This window comes from Artemia franciscana, chromosome 4 (genome assembly GCF_032884065.1).
Source record: "Artemia franciscana chromosome 4, ASM3288406v1, whole genome shotgun sequence".
Taxonomy (NCBI): Eukaryota; Metazoa; Arthropoda; class Branchiopoda; order Anostraca; family Artemiidae; genus Artemia; species Artemia franciscana.
Window position 1 is genome coordinate 19,940,980 of NC_088866.1, and position 24,938 is coordinate 19,965,917.

The window sequence follows — 24,938 nt, forward strand, 5'->3', positions numbered from 1 at the left end:
TCTGATACTTTTTAGGTATTTATGGCTGTGAAAGTTTCCTCTTGACAAGTTAAAAATTTAGACCGTTTCCTTGGTACTTTCAGGAAAGAACATTGGAAAACATTAGACATTTAAATAACCTCTTATAATTTCTTTTCCAGTTGCTGTTTCCTTATAACCAAGCAGTGCCGTCTTTTTTGTTGGCATTCCCTCAGATATCCAAAGGCAAAACGGATGTGCCTTGTTTAATTCCTTGCAGAATTGACCAAGATCTGTATTTCCGGATGGCACGTGACATGGCTCCCGAGATGGAATCTCTAAAGCCTTCTCTGGTGCATTCAAAACTTTTGCCAGCTTTGCAAGGTTCGACCGCTAAGATGTCTGCGAGTGATCCCAACTCGTCAATTTTTCTGAAAGATACTGGAAAACAAATTAAGGAAAAGGTACTTTTTTTTTATTTAAGGTACATCTTCATTAAAGATGATATTAAAATCTGCAAATGATGTCACCAAAAGGTTGATAGTTCTGAAATATTGCTTTAATTATGCTGGTGTTTCTAAGAACAAATAAGAAAAATTTGCTGATCAAGTATATACATATATATATATATATATATATATATATATATATATATATATATATATATATATATATATATATATATGTATATTACACATAAATTTTCAGTATTTAATTAAAGCCTATTCAGGATTTCTAGACCGTCTGTAGATTTTGTGCAGAATTTTTAATCAAATTAAATTAATTCTTCAAAACTAGTCAAAATATTCATTGGTAAGTTACCGTGATGTTCAAAAAATGATTGCTGCTGCCCAAGGTCGTTTCAGGAATTTTGCGTATAAGAGCCTAACTATTGATAATGTTCAATCAAAGAATCAGCTTTTTATGGTGATCGTAAATATGCATTTGTTTATTAGTAGTTAGTGCAGTTATTAGTACACAGGAAAGTTCATATAATTATAGAAAACACAAGGAAAACAACATAGGCAGTTTCGGTAAAAATATGCCGTCAACTTTTGCTTGCATTCCAAGAGTACCCATGAGCTGAAATAGGAGGCCACTATAATCAGAAATGTTTTCTCTGAAAGGAATGCTGGGTATTTCTCTACCCCCTGAACGGACTCGTTTTTTGTGTTTTATTATCATTTCTTTTTCTTTTTACAGGAGTGATTGTATTTATCTAGTTTTTACTTTGAAAAAGATTAAATTTTTTACAGTAACGAAGTATAAAGGTTTCAAATATATTGGTTTTGTCAAAATTAAATTGAAAATATTGACTTTAAAATTTTTATCTGATTTTATTAATCTTAGTTTTATTGTTTTACTTTGAACAAACTACTATGATAATGTGTTACTTTTTATAAACACTGAGTTTAAAGACATTGAATATTTGATGTTTGATGACCCAGTTCAAAACTGTCGAAATTGTTAAAAAAAATATCCGTCCAACGCCTCGGCATTTGTCAACAAAACTGAATGCTTGGAGTTTACATCTTAGTTTTTGTAAGTAGGCTATTGTTCTGTGTATTTTTTTTTTGTAATTGATTACTTTTTTCATTTTTATATTCTTATACTATAATTGACATACTTTTTCCATTGCCTTTAGAAAAATGTTAGTCTCTAAGCTTCATGAAATAAAAAAAAAAAACAAGTTTTTCAACTTATAACAAAGAACAACATTAAAACTTGAAATCGACAAAAATTTATTACGTATATGACGTTGGGTTGCCCCCTCCTCAACACTTTGCTTTTCACGCTACAGTTTTTCGGCACTTTAAAAAAAAGTTACTTATTTTTCTAATTAAATGTCTTGTTTTCCATGAGCCGTTTTTAAAGAATTCGAACAAAATTTAAACTTTAATGTAAAGAGCGAGGTGTTGGAAGGGGGCAACCCCCCCCCCTCATATAGGTATTAATTTCTGTTTGTTTGAAGTTTTAGTGTTGCTCCTTACTTATAGTTGGAAAAACTCGTTCTTTTTTAATTTCTGATCATTTTTCTAAAAACGCCGGGATAACTGGCTCCACCTCCACAGGAAAATTTCTCTCCCAATAGAAATATCCTCTGGACAATTCAATTCTACAGAAAATTTACCACAGACAATTACCCTTAACATCTTCACGTGTAAAGTTGAATCGGTAAAGAAAAGGCAAGATATATAATAAAGAAATTTCGTATAGAAATTCTGGCAAATTCACCCAGTGTAAAATTTCTCTTGAAAAGTGCAACCTCCTGAAAACTTCCCTCTCTATGGAAAGTTCTCCCAGCAGAAATTTCGTCCTCTCCTCTCATCCAAAAAATATGTGCTTACTTCGCAATAAAAATAAAACGATGGGCAAATTTTATAACTTAAAACCTTTCTCCGGGGGCTTCAGGGGGTCATTCTATGTCCAAAAACATAACTATTGGGCCATTCAACTATGCTGAAAAAAAAACTATCTTAAAATTTGATCGGTTACAATTGTGGGGAATTTAAATAGCGTAGGAAAGGGTCCTCCAATTTTTTTGGTCACTTAAAAAGGGCACTAGAACTAGAATGAACCATCTCTCGATGTTGTAGGCCCACTGAGTTGATACAATCACCCCTGGGAAAAAAAAAATAAACACGCATCCGTTATCTTTCTTGGGGCAAAATTACAAAATTCCATCTCTTTGCAGATATGAGCTTGAAAACTCTACAGTAGGGCTCTTTGATACGGTGAATCTGATGATGTGTTTTTCATTAAAATTCTATGACTACTAGGGGGTTTTCCCCTCTTTTTTCGAATATCAGACAATTTTTCTCAGGTTCGTAGCTTTTGATGGGTAAGACCAAACTTACATGAAACTTATATATTTGGAATCAAACAGTTCGTGGTAACTATACCATAGTAATGGTATAGTAAGGAGCGACCCGGCTCAATAGTACCCAAAACTCTAAAAAATGGAATTTTAATACCAATAGCTACATAAAAAAAATCGCATTTTAATGCTGATTTCAAATATATAACTTTCATCAGAGATTAGTCTAACCTATGAAAAGTTACGAGCCTGAGAAAATTTGCCTCATTTTAGATAACAGGGGAAAACACCCCGTAAAAGCTATACAATCTTAACGAAAATCACACCATCAGATTCAGCGTATTAGAGAACCTTATCATAGAAGTTTCAAGCTCCTATCTACAGAAATGTGGAATTACGCATTTTTTTACCAGAAGACAAATCACGGATGCGTGTTTGTTTTTTTTTTGTTTTTTGTTGTTGTTGTTTTCCAGGGGTGATCGTATCGACCCAGTCGTCCTGGAATGTCGCGGGAGGGCTCATTATAACGGAAATTAAAATTTCTAGTGCCCTTTTTAAGTGACCAAAAAAAGTGGAGGGCACCTAGACCCCCTCTCACGCTCATTTTTTCCCAAAAGTCACCGGATCAAAATTCTGAGATAGCCATTTTATTCAGCATAGTCAAAGAACCTAATAACTATGTCTTTGGGTACGACTTACTACCCCGCCGTCTCCCTGGGAAGGGCTGCAAGTTACAAACTTTGACCTGTGTTTACATATAGTAATGGTTACTGGGAAATGTATGGACGTTTTCAGGGGGATTTTTTTGGTTTGGAAGGGAGAGTTGATGTGGGGGGGGGGGGGGTACGCGGGAAGATCTTTTTATGGAAAAACTTCTCATGGGGGAAGTGACTTTCAATGAAGAGGGCGCAGGATTTTTTTTTGCATTATGAAAAAAACAAGGAAAAAATTAAATAAAAAATAAAATATGAGAAGTTTTTTCTACTGAAAGTGAGGAGCAGCATTAAAACTTAAACGAGTAGAAATTATTGCGCATATGAGGGTTCTACCTCGTAATACTTCGCTCTTTACGCGAAAGTATTTTTAGTAATTTCAGCTATTTAGTCTACGGCCTTTGTGATTCAAGGGTCATTCTTAAGGAATTGGGACTGAATTTTAGCTTTAGTGTAAAGAGCGAGGCATCGACGAGGGGTGAACTCCTTCATATACGCAATAAAAATATACGAACATAGAAGTTCGTTACGTAAGTTAATTTGTAAATTACGAATATTTTTACTTATGAAAATGTTCGTAAAACAGTTAAAAGTTCTAGTTGCCTTTTTAATTAATCAAAGAATTAGAGGGCAGCTAGGTTTCCTCCTTCTCTCCTTTTTTCTCAAAATCTTCCGATTAAAAATATAAGAAAGCCATCTAGCCAAAAAGGAAATTAATATGCAAATTTCGTTTTAATTATGTATGTGCGGAGAGCCAAGATACAAACATGCATGAATTAAAAAACGTCCAGAAATTAAATAAAAAAAAGTATTTTAAATGAAAGTAAGGAGCGACATTAAAACTTAAAACGAACAGAAATTACTCGGTATATGAAGGGGGCTTTTCTTCCTCAACGCCCCGCTCTTTACGCTAAAGTTTTTTCCTTTTTTAAAAGTAGAGCTAAGAGAAAGAGTCAAACTTTAACGTAAAGAACGGGGGATTGCGGAGGGAACAACCCGTTTCATATACGGAGTAATTTCTGTTCGTTTTAAGTTTTAATGTCGCTCCTTACTTTCAGTTTAAAAAACTAGTTTTTTATTTAATTTCTGAACGTTTTTGAATTAATGCATTTTTGATTTTGGCTCTCCGCGCATAAATTATTGAAATGAAATTTTCATATTAATTCTTTTTTGGCTAAATGGCTTTCTCTTAGTTTTGATCAGACGATTTTGAGAAATAAGGGGTGGGGAAGGAGGCCTAGTTGCCCTCCAATTTTTGGTTACTTAAAAAGGCAACAAGACCTTTTAATTTTTAACGAACGTTTTTTTTAGTAAAAACTATACGTAACTTAAGAATTAACTTACGTAACAAACTTTTATATTCTTATATTTTTGATTATGTATATGAGGGGTTTGTCCCAATTCTTTAAGAATGACCCCTGAATCAGAAAGGCCGTAGAATGAATATTTGAAATTACTAAAAATACTTTAGCTTAAAGAGCAAGGTATTCATCTCCTCCTACATACCTCGCTCTTATGCTAAAGTATTTTTAGAACCCCTCATATGCGTAATAATCTCTGTTCATTTTAAGTTTTAATTCTACTCCTTACTTTCAGTTGAAAAAAGTTTTTCATGTTTATTTTTTCATTGTTTTTTTTTATTAATGCTAGAAAATCCCGCGCCCTTTTCATTGAATTTCTCTTCCCCCATGACATATTCCTCCAAGGTAAGATCCTCCCACATAGCCCCCTCTCCTAAACCCCACCCTCAAACCAAAAAAAAAAACACCTAAAAACGTCTGTACTCTTCCCAATAACCATTTCTTTATGTAAACACTGGATAAAGTTTGTAACTTGCAGCCCCTCCCCCAGGGACTTTGGGGGAGTGAGTCATTCCAAAGACATAGTTGTTATGGTTTTCGACTATGTGGAGCAAAATGGCTATCTCAAAATTTTGATCCGTTGACTTTGGGGAAAAAATGAGCGTGGAAGGGGGCCTAGGTGCCCTCCAATTTTTTGGCTACTTAAAAAGGGCACTAGAACTTTTAATTTCCGTTAGAATGAGCCCTCTTGCCAGATTCTAGGACCACTTGGTCGATACGTTGATCCCTGGAAAAAAACAAACAAATAAACACGCAACCGTGATCTGTCTTCTGGCAAAAAATACGAGATTCCACATTTTTGTAGATAGGAGCTTGAAATATTTGCTACAGGGTTTTTTGATACGCTGAATGCGATGGTGTGATTTTCGTTAAGATTCTTTGACTTTTAGGGGGTGTTTCCCCCTATTTTCCAAAATAAGGCAAATTTTCTCAGGCTCGTAACTTTTAATAACAAAGATTAAATTTGATGAAACTTATATATTTAGAATCAGCATGAAAATTCGATTCTTTTGATGTATCTTTTAGCATCAAAATTCCGTTTTTTAGAGTTACGTTTACTATTGAGCCGGGTCGCTCCTTACTACAGTTCGTTACCACGAACTGTTTGATTACGTTGAAGTTTTTTTCAGTATTACCAGGATTCTGATCAGTTTCTACTGCGACTGATCTCCTGTAGCAGGCGCAATTGTTTTGAGTGTTTTTTAAGGTTCCATCTCCATTATAGAAGTTTATAGAAACAAGGATGCCAATTGAAAAATATTTTCCTCCTGAACCTATTTGAGCTCTAATTATAACTGAAAACTACCATTTTCTACTTTTATTCTGGTTGTTTTAAAATTATGGAGCGCCTAGTGTACCACCAAGTTTTACCAATATAGTTATCCCAAACTGTAGAAACAAATAACCAGAAATTATTCGGTAAGTTCAACTACACGTAACAGTTCAAACATTAACAATCTACTGATTTCTAATTAAAGTTAAACAAATTAATCAAAATATGTGTTCTTTAAGTTGAGAAATTGATGAAAATGTTAGAAATACACTTGGTTTTCAGTAAAGCCTTAATGACCTGACTTTTGGAAGGTTTAGTGTTTATGGGGATTCATGTCATTGTTGGAAGTGTAGTTACTAAATCTTTCTACTATTTTGAGCACAATGGGATATTTCAAAAAAAAATTTGGGAAGTTTTTGGGGGTCGAGTGGGGGTGAGGTAAAAAAAATGACCGGGGGTGGTGTAATGCTTGCCTTCATTTTTTTCTTTTAGAAAAAAACAGTGAAATTTTCAATATCCAATCGAATAAGCATGCCCATTTTAAGCTTTCTTCCACAAATCCTTCCATGCGAATTGGAGTGATGAAAAAAACAACAACAAAGCCTACAAGTAATGCACGGAAGCCATTTCGCTCTTTATGCTGCTTATGAGTTACTGACTATTTATCTCTAGTTTCGTAATTGCTATATTTCGAACCATAAAAGGGGACCAGGATTTATGGGAGTGGCTTTCAAAAATACTTTTCAAAATAACCCAACAGAATTACTTCCGTTTTAACGCAGAAATATGGAACAATAATATTTCTTTTCCTCATGTTTGGAAAATTGAACTTTTCTGAGAAAAGAGAAGGAGAGATTACTTACTTGTGCAGTCGTGTTAAAAAGGGTATTATCCCAGTAGCTTATTTTCGGGACTAATTTTCGATTTATCACTCACAATATTCCTGAGTTATTTTTATGCACATTTGAAACATTTTATATTTTGTTAAGTGTTTTATTAAGCGTTGATCTAGTCAAAAAAACACAACAACCATAAAACCTGTTGGGCTCTTTGGTATGAAGTTTTATGCCACTGTAAAGAACTAAAAGATTTAGAATCACGTCAAAATCGCTCTGAGCCACAAATAAGTTCTGATTTTCAATGATTTGACATTTGGCTCATATTATTGGCATTAAGAACCCTACTCGCGATTTTTATGGCAATTTATGTTTCAGATGAATAAGTATGCTTACTCTGGTGGTCGCGATACGGTAGAAGAGCACCAGGAAAAGGGTGGTGATTGCTCAGTTGATATAGCATTTCAATATTTAACGTATTAATTAGACAGGTAAGCATAACTTTTTTTACTACCTGAATTAACAATAATGTCAATTTGTAACTTACGAAAGGGTGACCAGATCTTAATGAACTTTGATAATTAGAAGGATCTTGTGCTTTAAAGCTCTAATTTCAAATTCCGACCAGATCCTGTGACATTGGGGGGAAGTTGGAGGGGGAAACCGGAATTCCTGGAAAACGTGAAAATTGGGGTATTTTTATCTTACGGATAGGTGATCGGACCTATATGAAATTCGATATTTAGAAGGAATTCATGTCTCGGAGCTCTTATTTGAAATCCTGACCAGATCTTTTGACATTGGGGGGAGTTGGAGGGGGAAATCTTGGAAAACACTTGGAGTGGAGGAATTGGGATGAAGCTTGGTGGATAGAATAAGCAAATGTCCTTGATACGTGATTGACGTAACTGTACTGGATTCGCTCTCTTTGGGGGAGGGGTTCAGTGATTTGGCGAGTTTGGTGCTTCTGGACGTGCTAGGACGATGAAAATTGGTAGGGGTGTCAGGGAGCTGCACAAATTGACTTGATAAAGTCGTTTTCCCAGATTCGACCATCTGGGGGTTAAAGGGAGAGGAAAAAATAGAATAAATTAGGTATTTATAAATTAAGAGTGGGTGATCGGATCTTAATGAATTTTGATATTTAGAAGGACATCGTGACTCAGAGCTCTTATTTTAAGTCCTGACCGGCATTAAGCCTCTGATTTATCTTTTAAATCAATCTATTGATTCTTAGAATTTTGTTAGAGCTCGTACCATATGAGCTCTTGGCTCTTAGCTCTTCTTGCCTAGTCACAAGTGCCATATGATCTTTTTGATCAAGGATAATTTTTTAAGGAGTTTTTAGACGATAAGACGTGAATTTTTCCTTAACAGTGTCATAAAACCGGCTAAGTATGTCGTTATAATTGCCTAAACTAATATTTTCTGGTAAAGAAAAGTCCCATAATATGTACCAAGATCTTATTTCAATCCATCCAGCTCCACTGGTGAGCAACAAAATCTCGGTTTATCCTGGGGGACTAATCTTTGTGGATTTTGGAGGATTCGAAACAGGGCTGAAACCTGCAAATGGTTGGAAATGTCAGAAAGCAGTACTTCGTTCCTAATGGAGTGTAGCGATTAAAAAATATTGTCAATTAATATTGCTGAGTGGTTTAAAATTCTTGTCGGTATGTTTATAAAAGGAGCCAATCCGTACGAAATTAGTAAAGACAAGAGATTAGAAACCTGCCTAGATGACGATTTCGCAAGGTCAAGGTTAAAGCACCTATCAATGCAACTTCATATTTTTCAGCACAAACTTTCCTAAGAAACGTCTTCTAATGTTTCAAGAAATTCAGTCGTAGATCCGCTTGGAGAACGATATACTTTGCCAATTGTTGCCCTTTCCTTAGCGTTAATTGGAATTTCAGTAAAAAGTGACTCAAATACCTTTTCATTGTTTATACATAAATCATGTCTTAGTACGGCCTGAAAATTATTTTGGATGTAAAATCCGAGTCCACCTTTTTTGTCCATCTTGCGGTTAAGAAAAATCGACATGTAACCGGGAATATCCAAAAGTACCTGATTATTCTCATTCAAAAATGTTTCACAGAGACCGATAATTGTAGGGCAAAATATCTATATGATAATTGAATATTGTCGAACGAAGAATTTAGGCCCTGAACGTTAAGATGCACAACCGGAAAAACATCACCCCACCGAGCTCCGGAGTCCCAAAATCTCAGCTCATCCCCAAACACGCTATCAATAATATTCTCAAAATTTTCATCAAAACTCATATTAGGGGCTTTACCAACCGGATTATTTATAATTTCATTAAAATTAACTCTCTTAAATTAATTATCATTTAATCTCCCTAGTATTATGTTGGCGTTAATCCCCAACGGAGAATCAAATTCAACCATAATTACTTACCGAAGCTGGTGACCGAGAGTCATGCTGTAGTCGCGTGAACACCAGTGATGTCAATTGCTTAACATTCCCAAGTAAAAGGCTATGAAACGAACTTGATTATTTTTATGGCACTTGGTATTAACCAAGTGACATATAGCAATCGCCAATTCTTTCGGTCTGTCTGTCGGTCCCGGTTTTGCTACTTTAGGCACTTCCAGGTAAGCTAGGACGATGAAATTTGGCAAGCGTATCAGGGACCGGACCAGATTAAATTGGAAATAGTGGTTTTCCCGATTTGACCATATGGGGGGGGGGGAGTGGGGGGCCGGTTAATTCGCAAAAAAAAACAACAGAAAAAATGAAGTATTTTTAACTTATGAGCGGGTGATTGGATCTTAATAAAATTTGATGTTTGGAATGATATTGTGTCTCAGAGCTCTTATTTTGAATCCCGACCGGATCTGATGACATTGGCGGGAGTTGGAGGGGGGAAACCCCTCCAACCCCTCCACTCTCTTTACTGCTTCTACTATCAAGAACTCACCGCAGCACCAAGCCACTGGAGTCCAACACAGCTACGCACGCTCCTCTATCCCAATTTATTCAGAGCCTCCCTCTTTACACCCTCCCAGGAAGTTTCTATTCCCTTTAACTCTTTCTTTATGACATCCTCCCACCTCAACTGCGGACAGCCTGCTTTCTGTTTAGCCCTAGACAGTTGGCTGAAAAGGACATTTTTTGGTAATCTGTCATCCTTTATCCGCATATTGTGCCCCAGCTATATCTACCTTTCTCTCATTACAGCCCTACAAAGCGGTATTTACCTACGATATTTGTGCCACCTACTGTTGAAATAAGGTCTGTCAGAGGGTTTCATTAATTTATTTATTATGATTTATTTACGTTTTAAGCATTACTTTTTTTTTCACTACTTCTGCTCCCCTTTGGTTTAAATTAGTTATGTACTTATTTTAAAAAACTTCTTTTGTTGAAACAGCTTCTGTTTGTTAAGTTAAAAGAATTAATTTCTGTAAGTTTTGTTGATATTTTTTTATTGATGAATAAAAGCAAAAAGATGTTGGGGTGCTCTTCATATTCTGGACAAAATTTTGCTAGGAATTCTAAAAATAACTATATTATAGAACTACAAATGGTTGGGTACGGCTACTAGTATTTTAAAAAATGTGAACAATTTTGGGAATTTTTTGGGGGGGAAGCTGTTCCGTCGTATCTACTGTTACAACCTTTGATATAGACGAATAACGATCAAACACTTCGTTGTAGGAATTTTTTTGTGTGTGTTATATTTTGCTTTAATAGCTTGTTTGTTTACATTTATGCATTTTGAGCTAGTATATTAGCTAATATAGTTCCAATTTGTTGCAAAAAAAAGAAAGAAAAGGAGATGAAGAATCCCTTACAAGATTTGTTTCCAGTTGCGATTCCCTTGGTTCTGAAACTTTTATTGAGGTGTCTTCACGGCCTGAAATTTTAATGCGATCAAAAAAAGATCACACTGAGAATATAACACACTAATAACACACACTTTCAAACTAAGAATCAATCCAACCATTTTTTTTTTAAACATTCTTTGTCGCTGATGAGCTCCCTTCGGTCAACAAATCAAAATTTAGTATCTACTTGTCCTTTCCGTCCAATATTCCCTCACAGTTTCAGCTAGGTTGCTTAAGGCGTTAATCTATACCATTAACCGTATATGAACTATTGAAGACGTCTCATTCTGATATCCGGGATGGAGATAGTGTCATTTGATTTTGCTCAACATCACCTTCAATATTTACAGAAAGTTTCAAATATCTTAGCCGTTCCTGCCGTATTGCAGATGAACCATTTTGACACCCTGGATGCATACAGTTCATCGATTTAGTTTAACATTTCTCTCAACTTTCGGTGAAAGTTCCCACTTAATACTCTTAAATGTTCCTGAGTTATTGCATATATGCCATATTGACATTCATAATGCACTTAATGTCTCCTGAATTAGTTCAATATACCTCTCGATATTCACTCGAAATTTTTACTTAATACTGTTAGTTGTTCCTGAAATATTATAAATGCGCCCTTTTTTTACCTTCATGTTCACAGTTGCTTTTGACTTTGTTGTACAATGTTTGTTTATTCCCTGAAAGTTTCTACTGTGGTCCATGGAACTTCCTGAGATACTGTCAATATGTCTTTTTGTCAATCTTGATGCACATAGTGCGTTTTGATTTTGATCAGTACCATCTGTACAATTATCTGAAAGTCGCCTTAACCCTTTCAGGACGGAATTATGATAGAGCTAAAGAAAAAAAATCCATTTTCAGGTTTTAACCTTAAATGACCTCACATATGATGAGATTGATGCAAAATATCAATTTCATTCATTCATTCCAGACCTACAGTTATGACTCCAATTGACATCTTCCGCTGTCACACGCCACTAAATCCATATAATGATCTAAAATGGAAATTTATTTTTAATGCCAATACAAAGAAGAAGAAATACAAAATAGTTATTGGGTATGAAAGATTTTGAAACAGTTTCTGTTCTTCACCAGACACAATGAAACATGACACTTGAAACACTGGATTCGAGCATAAGCCGAGCAGAGCCGGCATCACTTCTTATCAGCCACTGCCTCTGGCCAATGCTGGATGCCGTCATAGCAAACACTATTGTATGGCTTCGGTTTGGCAAGCTTTGGTCTTTTTGGAGTGGAACAGTTTGGTCTCTGAGGGGTCTTCCACGAGGTTTTGGAGTTCCATCATTTGTAGAAGTAAGGTAGTTGGCAATTTCGCTCTTGAAATCTAAGAAGCTCTTATTGTGGGTTCGGCCTTGCTGACTCATATGACGCCGATAAAGCAACCATGCGTTGACGACTGAAATATCCAAGAAATAGTAAAAGAGACGCATATACCATTTTTTTCCACGTATATCTATCCTGTACAGCTCAATGAGCATGTCACTGAGGTCAACACCACCCATGAATTTGTTGTACTCAGCAATACACAGGGGACGGACAACGTCGACGTACTTCTTTGAAGTACGGTCCCAGCGTTTGCAGTTATCTGAAGGTTCGGCGCCGACAAATGACGATGCAGTGCAGACGCTCTTGTTATCGAACCACTTCGTAACCACTGTACCACTATTGGTCTCAACTCTAGTCAAAACTTCCTCTTCCCTTTTTTTTCAGTAAATCCTCAGCTTCGATATTGCAACCTTTCAGTCTGTTTGTCCTGACGGTGCCAGATGAATGAATCCCGTGTAAAAAGAGCTAGCGAATCAGTGGTATACTTGTGTAATAATTGTCAAAAAAGAGCTTGAAGTTTTTGTTTCTTGGAATCTCCTCTGCTAGTCTGAGCACAACCTCTGCTTCCTGACCAAGCTCAGTGACCGAAACTGAACTTTTCCCAGTATAGACCTCAAAGTCGTAGATGATTCCGCTGGCCCCTGCACGACTGAATATCTTGATTCCCCAGGAGTGGGGTTTGTCCTTGAGGTATTGCTTGAACCTTAGCTTTCCTTTAAAAGGGACCATTTGCTCGTCAATACTCTGCCTTTCCTCTGCAGGGATTTTAGTTAGACTTGCTTGCAGTCCGTCTATAACCGGCCGAAGTTTAAAAAGAGAGTCATAGCCGTCTTGACCTTTTGGAACAGCAAGGTGGTTATCGTTTGCATGAAAAAATCTTCGAAGGGTTTTGAACCTGTCTCTGGGCATGACATCTGCAATGAGGGGAAACCTTGTAGCTCTATTCCAGTGTTGAGACATTGTGGACTGTTTTATTATGCCCATGAGCATATGGATTCCCAGGAACTGTCCCATTTCCTTATTGGTGACTTTCAGTTGGACACCCTCCTTCTGCATCGCATACAAATTGGACTGAAAAAGAATGCGTTCGACCATTTCATCGTCAAACATCTGCTTGAAATATTCAATAGGGGTTGGAATTTCCGGAGGAGGTGGAGGAAGAGAAGACTTCCAGGTTACATCGGGTGATTCAAAGTTTTGTTTTCTCCATCGAAATTCTCTGGAAGATGAAGATTGGAAAGGTGTTGCTGTACCAGAGGTAGATGCGTCACTAATAACAGAGGCAACCAAAGGGTATGGTGGTGGAGATGCACTTCGGTTGACGATGTGTACGTGAGTCAGTGATGATAAAGGTAAATCATCTTCATCAACGTTGTATTCAAGGGATGGGTCGACAGGGGGGTTCCAGTCAAGATCGTTATCATCTTCCTCATAGTCAAGGTCCTCCTCGTCTTCTATTTCCAGATCAGACAGTTCTCCATCTGGTTCAAGAGTATACTGAACAGCTTCGTCCCGTGAAAAGATGTGGTTCGCATTTCGTGTAGTCTGGCTTCTGAATAATCTTTCCTCCCGCTTTGACATGATAGCACTAAAAATAAAAAAAAATCATTAATTGTTGAAATTAATTTAAATTGTTGTTTGATATAATGCATGTCAATAAAAAAGTAGGTGTAATATTTTTCATTTTTATTGAAATTTACTGATATCAGGCCGGTCTCCATCAAATTTGACCAAATATTTGGATGAGTATAGTTTCTTGGACAAAAGAATTGTTTAGGTTTTCTTAGCTTTCTCTATATCAAACACTATATCTTTATATCTTTCATCAGATTCAGCACACAGATAATAAAACAACAGCAAAGAATCCAACTTTTTTGCTTTTCCGCATCCAGACATTTTGCTTCAAGTCAAAAATTTAATAACATTTAGTCTTCTTAGCTTTCAGTAACGTTTTGACTAAAATATCCCTTATCCTATAATTATATTCAGGGCTAATCTATTTCACTAAATTTTTTATGCTTTACCATTAAAAATTACCAGAATCATAAAAAATCACTTGTTTTTTGAAAAATAATCACTAAAAGTCACAAACTAGGTAGCACAACTACAAAGCTACCACAACTAAAAATTCTAAGGTTACAAAGAAATAACAAAAACATGCGAACAAAATGATAGCCCCCGTAACACAAAACCGACTATTAAAACGTTTGTTTTACCTTCATGGCCGGTTGATGCCTTATGGGATCAAGACAAATGAGTGGCCCTACCGGTAAACCAGAGACCCCCCACCTCAAATAATTAGTCTTAATTGATATTCTAATCATTCTTTATCTGCCCAATTTTTTCTTTAACTGTAACACTCCAAACAAAGAAAATAAAAAATATAATATTTCCCTTACCTTCAATAGTTCCTTCAATTACAAAACGAAGAACTGAAATGACCTGGGTAAAACCCAACAGATGTTTTCGCGTCTAAACGGGTATTTATTCGAAAGAACTCGATGTCCGCTATCTTATGGTATAATTTACGATTCAATTTCTTATAACTGGATGGCACTTATGCTGCAGCAAAGACTGTGATTCCAATTGTAATCACACGCCATGAAAGGGTTAATACCCTAAGAAGTTGCTGAGATATTTTTGATATGCGCTTTTTTCAACCTGAATGCAGGTAGTATTTTATCGTTGAATTCAATTTGCTCTCTGATCATTCCTTGAAAGTTAAACTTGATATCAAAAGCTGTTCGTGGCATGTTGCGGATACTGTCTTTTGACAATTTGTTCGGGATTTATCTCAACATGCACCGAAGGTTTCAGCTTTATACTTTAAGCAATTCTTGTTATATTATAGGTTCATCATTTTGACGAAATGGATGCACATAGTGTCTTTCGATTTAGTTTAGAATCCTCCCCCAGCATCCTCTGAAAGCGTCTACTAAATACACTTAGCCGCTCTTGATATTTTGCAGACGCGCCCTTTCGACTACTTAGGTGTATATAGTATACTTTGGTTTTGTTCGACACCATCCTCACCAATGATAGAAGGTTTCAACTTAATACCCTTAGAAATTACTAAGATATTGCAGATGTGCTCTTTTGACTACCTGGATACATATATATTCTTATGATTCAGTTCGATTTTCTTCTCAACCTTCTCTTTAAAGTTTAAACTTAAAACCCCTAGCTGCTCAGTTATTGTATACTAGCCATTTTGACAATCATGATATTAGTCTACTTTCATGTTTAATTCCTGGTCTGACATGTTGAGAGCCAAAGTAATTGGACAATATCAACGCGGTAGCTCCCGAAAATGTCTGGGACAGCACTGCAACGCAACTGTGACCATGACTGGGGTCTCATTCGGAACTGGTTTTAGACTGATTGGAAACCAGTAACATCTAGTTTGCCTCGTGGGTTGGACCTCACTTCCTCAAGGCCATGGTCACACAACAGTTGCATGCACAATCAGTTCGCAATGCTAGTCTCAAAACAGTTGCCCCGTGGCCGCTGGGCCCTAGTCGCTCCTGAGACGTTCTTGATAGTGCAAATGCGTCTTTCTTACGACCTTGTTACACGTAGTACACCTTCCTGACTCTCATACAGTTCACCACCCTTCTCACCATCCCCGAAGACCTCACTAAATTTGATTTCCAAGGATTTCAATAAAAGGGGTGCCAGAATTGATAATAAGTAAAATACGCTTAGCTACATATATATATATATATATATATATATATATATATATATATATATATATATATATATATATATATATATATATATAACAAACAAATACAACGTAGAAACAATAGGGCAAGTTTTTTCAAGACAATGGAAATTATTTATGTAGATATTTCGGCCCTATGTCCAAGGGCCGTCTTCAGCACAATACAATACTATATATATATATATATATATATATATATATATATATATATATATATATATATATATATATATATATATATATAAAAGAACTTACATCAAATTGTGAGAATTAAAACTGATTAGTTAAAAACACTTATTAAAACATTTTTTTTTTAATATAGCCCTAGCATCCTTACTTCAGCGAAGTTCAACCAGGACTGGCGAAAAGAATGAAATGAAGAAATATAAACTCATTCAAACTAAAGAGAATAAAATGATTAGATGCAATTTCTTAAAGCTAATCTTGCTTGTTTAGCAGCCTGTCTAAAAGGCCTTTTCGTAGATGGTTCAGTACTATTATAAATTGTTTTAGTAAAATATTTTGTTAGATCTTTTTTAATTAAATTTGAGTATAAAGAATTTAGTGAGTATTCCCCCAAGTTCCTGTTCAAAGAAATATTTTTATTTATTTTGAGATTAATTTCAATTGATTCTCGAACCACCTGTTTTATTCCCAAATCATTACTAATGAGTGAAGAGTTTTCAAAAAGTATCATGTGGGACGGATTATTAAATATATGCCAACCTAGAGCAGAATCAAAGGAGATGTTGGAACCGTTTGAAATTAAGGCCTTGTCTATGTCATTTTTATGCTGTTGTAACCTTTTGTCTAGATTCTGATGGGTCCTGTCGACATAGTATTTTCTGCAATCACAGGGTATTTGATAGACCCCTCTTTGGCGAGTAACTGGGGTCTTATCTTTACCCGAATTTAAGAAATTGATGATTTTAAAATTATTAGTAAAAACTACGTACAGATTATTTTTTTGTGCAAATATTTTTTAATTTTGTTGTAATCTTTAGGATATACGGAAGATAGACAATATTTGAGGGCTTATCAATAGCCTCACATTGTGAAGTATCTTCTTCGATTTTACAAGAATGTCTTTTTATTCTACGGCTAATCATTTTATTTACAAAAGGAATGGGGTATCCATTACCAAAAAGAATATCTCTGATAAAATTTATTTCTGCATTTATATATGAATGGGAGCAAATATTTAGGGCTCGATCAATGAGGGAAATTACAACTGCTCTTTTAACTTGTGGGGGGTGATTTGAATTAAAGTGAAGATATCTATTGTTTTGTGTTGGCTTTCGATATATAGTAAAATCCAGTTCATCAGCATTACGAATAATTAATACATCTAAAAACGGTAGTTTATTTTCAATTTCAACTTCAAGGGTGAACTGCAAATTTCGGTCATAAGTGTTAAGATGATCTAAGAAGCCCCGAAGTTCAGCTTCCCCATAATTCCAAAGTGAAATTACGTCATCCATATAACAACCCCAATAGACATGTTTTAGAAAATAAGAATTCAATGCCCAATTCTCAAGATTTTCGACGTAAATATTTGCTAGTAGTCCGGATAAAGGTGCCCCCATGGGTAACCCATTTTTTTGTTGATAAAAAGAATCGCGAAATTGAAAATACATAGAAAACTTATTACAAATTTTAACAGGAGTCATTAAAACTTCACAATCAATTCCTGTCGCTGAAGTCTCGATCAAGTGGTAATTTTCTTCTATTTTGTTTTTTAATAATTCCTCTGAAATAGTTGCATCTATATTTGTATACATGGAAACTATGTCGAAACTACTAACTATTGTGTTTTCTGAAATACTTGTGTTGCTAAGTTTTTTAACCAAATCTGCCGAGTTATGAATATAGGAATTTTGAGAATACAATAAAGGTTTGAAAGCTGCACAAAGCCATTTTCCAATATTGGCAGGGGGAGCTTTAGTACAAGCTACAATAGGTCTTAAGGGAATACCCTGTTTATGTATTTTTGGTAAACCGTAGAGTTTAGGACAGAAACTACCACGGGGAAAAAATTTATTGTATAGTTGTGGGGTGATTTTACCATTTTGTTTTAGCTGCTTTAATTCATTTATAATATTGTTAGTGAACTGATCAGTAGGATCATGAGTTATTGTTTGATATGTAATTGTGTCATTTAAATGCGAAAGAATTTTGTTGTCATAGTCTGTTGTATTCATGACAACAAGTGAATTGCTTTTGTCTGCTTTAGTTATTATAATAGAAGGATCTTTTCGGAGATTAGATAGTATTTTTATGTCATGCAAATTTTCCGGTGTGGAATTGGTAGGAGGCTTAAACTTTTTTTGGCTATTATAGAGGATATTTATTAGACCAGATCTAACTTCATCCGGGTTAGAGACAGAAGGATAGTGTTTATGCAAAGCGGACTCTAGAGAGGAAACTATATCTGCCACAGGAACCTGTTTCGGTAGAAAAGAAAATTTTGGACCTTTTTCTAGTGTTTCGATTTCCTTGGGTTCCAATGTTTTAGAAGAGAGGTTAACGATAGCAGGCCCAGGAGTGAATCTTGGAGAATAAATACGGTTTCTCATCGAAGATTCATTTCGTAAGCCTTCTAATTTTTTATAGAGGCGTTCCTTGGACAAGCGAAAATCGTGGCTAAACAAATTCCTTTCTAATCTAACAACTTGAGCAAAATCAACGGTGGACAGGTTTTCCAGCAAAAAAGTTTCCAACGATTTTCTCTCTGAAGAAATAATGTGTCGTTTCTGTTTTTTGTCCTTAATAATATGGACTACGGTTTTTAACTGTAGTGTATGGGTAAATTGCGCTTCTTTTCGGGTATTTAAATGTAATTTATATCTTAAAGACTTGGGAATAAGGTTTTCCTTTCTACAGGATTCTAAAAATTTTTGTTGATTGATAATATTAGCACGTTTTTTACCTAGACTAATAAAATAAAAGATATCATAGGTCAACTGCTCCCCATAAGCTAGACGAAAATAGCGACGAAGACCACACTGCCTTTCCATAACAAACAAATACAACGTAGAAACAATAGGGAAAGTTTTTTCAAGACAATGGAAATTATTTATGTAGATATGTCGGCCCTATGTCCAAGGGCCGTCTTCAGCACAATACAATACTATATATATATATATATATAAAAGAACTTACATCAAATTGTGAGAATTAAAACTGATTAGTTAAAAACACTTATTAAAACATTTTTTTTTTTAAATATAGCCCTAGCATCCTTACTTCAGCGAAGTTCAACCAGGACTGGCGAAAAGAATGAAATGAAGAAATATAAACTCATTCAAACTAAAGAGAATAAAATGATTAGATGCAATTTCTTAAAGCTAATCTTGCTTGTTTAGCAGCCTGTCTCAAAGGCCTTTTCGTAGTTGGTTCAATACTATTATAAATTGGTTTAGTAAAATGTTTTGTTAGATCATTTTTAATTAAATTTGAGTATAAAGAATTTAGTGAGTATTCCCCCAAGTCCCTGTTCAAAGAAATATTTTTATTTATTTTGAAATTAATTTCAATTGATTCTCGAACCACCTGTTTTATTCCAAAATCATTACTAATGAGTGAAGAGTTTTCAAAAAGTATCATGTGGGACGGATTATTAAATATATGCCAACCTAGAGCAGAATCAAAGGAGTTGTTGGAACCATTTGAAATTAAGGCCTTGTCTATGTCATTTTTATGCTGTTGCAACCTTTTGTCTAGATTCTGATGGGTCCTGCCGACATAGTATTTTCCGCAATCACAGGGTATTTGATAGACCCCTCTTTGGCGAGTAACTGGGGTCTTATCTTTACCCGAATTTAAGAAATTGATGATTTTAAAATTATTAGTAAAAACTACGTACAGATCATTTTTTACGGAAGATAGACAATATTTGAGGGCTTATCAATAGCCTCACATTGTGAAGTATCTTCTTCGAATTTACAAGAATGTCATTTTATTCTACGGCTAATTATTTTATTTACAAAAGGAATGGGGTATCATTACCAAAAAGAATATCTCTGATAAAATTTATTTCTGCATTTATATATGAATGGGAGCAAATATTTAGGGCACGATCAATGAGGGAAATTACAACTGCTCTTTTAACTTGTGGGGGGTGATTTGAATTAAAGTGAAGATATCTATTGTTTTGTGTTGGCTTTCGATATATAGTATCTTGTGTTTTCTATAATTATACGAACTCTCTTGTGTACTAATAACTGCACTAACTACTAATAAACAAATGCGTATTTACGATCACCATAAAAAGCTGATTCTTTGATTGAACATTATCAATAGTTAGGCTCTTATACGCAAAATTCCTGAAACGACCTTAGGCAGCAGCAATCATTTTTTGAACATGGCGGTAACTTACCAATAAATATTTTGACTAGTTTTGAAGAATTAATTTAATTTGATTAAAAATTCTGCACAAAATCTACAGACGGTCTAGAAATCCTGAATAGGCTTTAATTAAATACTGAAAATTTATGTGTAATATATATATATATATATATATATATATATATATATATATATATATATATATATATATATATATATATATATATATATATATATGTATTTATTTGTATTTATGTGTAATATATATATATATATATATATATATATATATATATATATATATATATATATATATATATATATATATATATATATATATATGTATTTATTTGTATTTATATTTAAATAATTTAATACATAAATACATATATTTATGTGTAATATATATATATATATATATATATATATATATATATATATATATATATATATATATATATATATATATATATATATATATATATATGTATTTATTTGTATTTATATTTAAATAATTTAATACATATATTTATGTGTAATATATATATATATATATATATATATATATATATTTATACTTGATCAGCAAATTTTTCTTATTTGTTCTTAGAAACACCAGCATAATTAAAGCAATATTTCAGAACTATCAACCTTTTGGTGACATCATTTGCAGATTTTAATATCATCTTTAATGAAGATGTACCTTAAATAAAAAATAAGTACCTATTTTTCTTTCAGAAAAATTGACGAGTTGGGATCACTTGCAGACATCTTACTGTTCGCACCTTGCAAAGCTGGCAAAAGTTTTGAATGCACCAGAGAAGGCTTTAGAAATTCCATCTGGGGAGCCATGTCACGTGCCATCCGGAAATACAAAGTAGCTGGCCATCCGGATAATGAAGTAGCTGGGCAGTAAATTTCGGAACTCTCTGTATAAGCCTGTTCTCTGTTGCATTCGTCTTTTTGTGTATAGACGCTTATATTTACATAAAAAGACAGTGCAGCAGAACTGGTTTCTTATAATTTTAAAGTTCAAATAAAAAAAAACAAGGGTTCTAAACCTCAAGTTAAATAGAATCTCAGTAAAATTTGCGTATATTTTTTTTTGCTCCCCTTTTTATATTTTACTAAAAAAATAGAACCCTCAATAAATTTTTAATCAATTTTGCTTCAATTTTTTGCTCATCCTTCACCTAACGAATTTACTGCTCATTGAAGCTGTGCAATTATGTGGCCTCTGATCCTGCCAAAGGACCTCTTCCTGACTCAACATACAACAACATTTTTTTATTTTATATTTTAATATAAATTTAATCAATAAAATATTGTTTCTTTGTATTCTTGCAAACTGCTTGTTGTTCTTAGAGCTAGAGATAGTTCATAGGGACGGAGTACAAGATAGAGAAAATTAAAATAAATACGTAACTATGTTTATCAAAACAATTTATGAAGAGCACTTACTATACACGAACAACTATTGTATACTTTCAAATTTAAACATCCCCTTTTAAGAAGGGGATGCCATGAAGGAAAAGTGATATTGTGGTTATGTTTCAAAAACAGTTTCGACAGACCTATTTTGGGCCCGCCATTTTATATTTGCGGATTAATGCTAAACTTAAAAAATGTAGCTAGGACTTTTTATATATAGAGTGAACCTGATAAAAGTAGGAAAGGGGATCTTGGGTGTCCAAAAACCCCATTGCCAGGGTTTACTGTATCTATATGCTTAGTAATGGCGAAGTGATAATAATCATAAAATGACTAAAATAATTCATTCTTTCAAATATATTGACCATCGGGTAAAGAATAATTTCAATTGAAAATATATTGCGCATTCATTGAAGAGGCAATGCTACTAATTGTTTTGGGGAGTTAAATGAGGGTTCCACAACTCATATTAATAGCCTTTTCCGTTTCTTTTTGTGCTGGATTTCTTCATTCAATTTAGTCTGTTTGGTTTAAGATTGTTAACTTAGAGGATTCGACTTATGCCCGCTCTGATCTCTAAAATTGTGTCTTCTCTTTCGCGAAAATGCATCGTTTTCATGCATTGAATTTTTAAATCAAATAGCAGTGTATACAGTACTTTCGCGTTGACGATAGCTTCTGGTCTATGGATGTGCATCCTAACCCCAAAAAACCTTTGGGCGTTTTCATGAGTATCTATGCTTGTATGAGAAGCCTAGAGGAAACTTTTAAGAACCTAATAAAATTATTGAAGAAGAATTTTTATCGTCCTTCAAAAGAACTATGCAGTAAGGTCGTGGAAATATGGCATATATTTTATGACATTTTACAAAATGTTGAAGATTAGCAAAAAAATATATAAAACGCCTTTTAAACCGTCGATTGTTGAAAAGACGCTATACTTTTGACTGTGGGGGAGACCTGTACTTAACGCTTTCGGTCTCTAAAACTCATGAAAATTTGGTTATAATAGATTTTGAGTTGATTGTAAATCGAAAGTAACTCTAGAACAACAGAGGTATAGCATTAAGCGTTAATTATTTATAGCATAAGTGCAACAGCATTTTTCATAAGCTTGCTCTTTGGGAAGCAAGTTCTTTCTGCTGTTGTAATTGAAAATACCCTTTATAACAATTTTTTGGCCGATTCGAGATATAAGGCTCAACCCCTTTTCATACATTATTAGCAACAGTAGTTTTTTTTAGTAATGACTTTAGTGCAATCAGGCTTTCTAAACATAGGAATTGACTATCCCTTGTGAGGTGTTTCTTTACCTACCGTAACGGTGATACTAGTATATAGCTAGTAAGAATGGTGGGTACTCAGAAGAATATCCATTGACACCCTGTTATATCTCTAGAAGCCGTATTATTAATCTTTTAGGAGGAGTATAAACAGCTTTCTATGAGCTCTGCAGAACACGGGCATTCATTTTTGGGAACAAGCTTTGTGTAAAATTTGCAGAGAAGTATAATTGAGATGGATGGCATTGTGTCCATAGAAGGTATAATTTCACCATGCTTTCTTGCCCAGAAGGAACAAACCCATTCGAGAATATCTACCGCGTGAATGGATGGTGAAAATATATTTTTGAGGAGATGGGATTAATCAATATTCTTTATAGCTTTACCTCCAAAGATGAAACCATGGTGTTGCACGATCTTTGACTGACTAACTGATTTTTTTGTGTGTTCTCTCTGTCTTTGATTTTTGGAAACTGACCCTCTTGGCATTAGATCACTTTTCTGTCTCCACAAGATATAACTGTGGGTACCGGGAAATCTAGGTTGTGTCTCCATTTCTAAGGACATTTGTCAGTATCAGTAAAAAAGTATAGAGAATTCTTTACCTCAAAACAGCGTCGATCTGAAAACACTGTCAATTAGTCCAATCTGTTTTAATGTATTGCACTTTGCATACGGTAAAGCCCTGCTTGTCCATAAATGTGGTCATGATAAAAGTTGAAAAAATCAAAAAGAAAGTGTTCTCCACTAATATTTAATATTTGCACCATAATGTTTAAATTACATAAGCCGATTTTTTTTTCTGTTGACAAGATTATTACCTGCCCTTTAAATAAAAATGGTTAATGGCCTCTTTTGAATTATATTATTGAAAACAGGAAGTTTTGCATAAAAAGCAAAAAGTTGAAACCAAACGAGAACCAAAAAGTAAAATCCAAAAGATTTTGCATAAACTCTTAGTTTGAGCAAAATAATTTTGATAAATCAAGCAGAAATCCATAAGAGAAGGAAACTTAAAATGATGAAAAATGAAAAGAGTGAATGAAAGCAAGCTTAGAATCAACGTAAGTTGCTGTAAGTAAGGGTGTGGTGATGTCTAGTGCGGGCTAATCAACAAAAAACTTCAAAAATCCTCTGAAAAACCGGTAATTTAAGGCATTACTTAAAGTTTATTTTAGCTCTTTGGATGCAAGTTTCGAGTAGGGACTATAAGAATGATTGATAAAACCCAGCAGATTAAATACGATTTTACGTTTTACTCTGACACAATCTTCTTCCTATATTAGCTGTCTTGCAAAACAAAATTGAGTCTTCGTCAGTATGGATATATACACTGTCTGTGTCAACTAGAATTTCCCTGTGGACATTGAGATTGGCAAAGCCATTTAGCCTACTTTCAGACGTCACGTTTCTTAGGTATGTCTTGATTTTCCGAAGTGTAAAAGGAGCGCTCTGTTGTGCTGGTCGATACAGGTATAGTGATTAAAATATTAAGTAAGATATGGATGTTGGGAGAGATTTGCTTTGCCACAAATATTTAGAAAATCAGTTGCATTGACATGGTGTGCCTTGTTCCGTTAGAGAAATTTTTGCCAAATTTTTCTTTCCGCCATCAAACGTTTAAGGTGTTGTTTTCCAAATCTTCTTCATAAATTTCGATCAACTTCAAAAATGGCTCTTTCATCTCTTTACTCTCTTCACTATTCTGTGGATAAGTGTGAAGCAAACAGTGAAACCCTTTTAAAATATTCTTGTGCTTTAAGAGACGTTCTTCTATAAAGTTTTATACTTTCAATCCAGAAGATAAATAAGTTAATTCTTTAAAATTGTTCTGTGCTTTCGGCTGAGACATTTCTTCTGTGTATCTGCGTGTCTACAATCCTTGTAACACTAATTGTAGTTCCATTCTTTTTGGCCAAATTTCCATTCAATTTGGCCAAAGAAAATAAAATCAGTTAAAAATAGAATGTTAAAC

General features: G+C 34.4%; 3 protein-coding genes across 4 annotated transcripts in view; 1 reads left to right on the forward strand and 2 right to left on the reverse strand.

Moving 5' to 3' along the window:
- Positions 1-24,938, forward strand: part of LOC136026112 (tryptophan--tRNA ligase, cytoplasmic-like) — a 287,826-nt gene that overhangs the window by 104,878 nt on the left and 158,010 nt on the right. The window contains exons 11-13 of one of the 2 annotated variants that reach the window (XM_065702395.1): positions 141-422; positions 7,338-7,450; positions 20,988-21,587. In XM_065702395.1, coding sequence (XP_065558467.1) covers positions 141-422; positions 7,338-7,442 — 387 coding nt within the window. In that variant the 3' untranslated portion in view covers positions 7,443-7,450; positions 20,988-21,587. Of the gene's footprint in view, positions 1-140; positions 423-7,337; positions 7,451-20,987; positions 21,588-24,938 lie in introns of those variants that run through there. The other variant, XM_065702394.1, reaches the window with a different exon arrangement.
- The window catches only part of LOC136026115 (importin-5-like), a 145,658-nt gene that overhangs the window by 53,845 nt on the left and 66,875 nt on the right, over positions 1-24,938 (reverse strand). The window lies entirely within an intron of this gene.
- LOC136026117 (piggyBac transposable element-derived protein 3-like) lies at positions 10,272-13,878 on the reverse strand. The gene has a single exon (XM_065702401.1). The coding sequence runs from the start codon at positions 13,754-13,756 to the stop codon at positions 12,641-12,643; it is 1,116 nt and encodes a 371-aa protein (XP_065558473.1). The 5' UTR covers positions 13,757-13,878; the 3' UTR covers positions 10,272-12,640.

What these genes read in the sequence shown, in the direction of transcription:
- LOC136026117 (XM_065702401.1), bottom strand. Translation starts at nt 13,756, where the DNA reads ATGTCAAAGCGGGAGGAAAGATTATTCAGAAGCCAGACTACACGAAAT.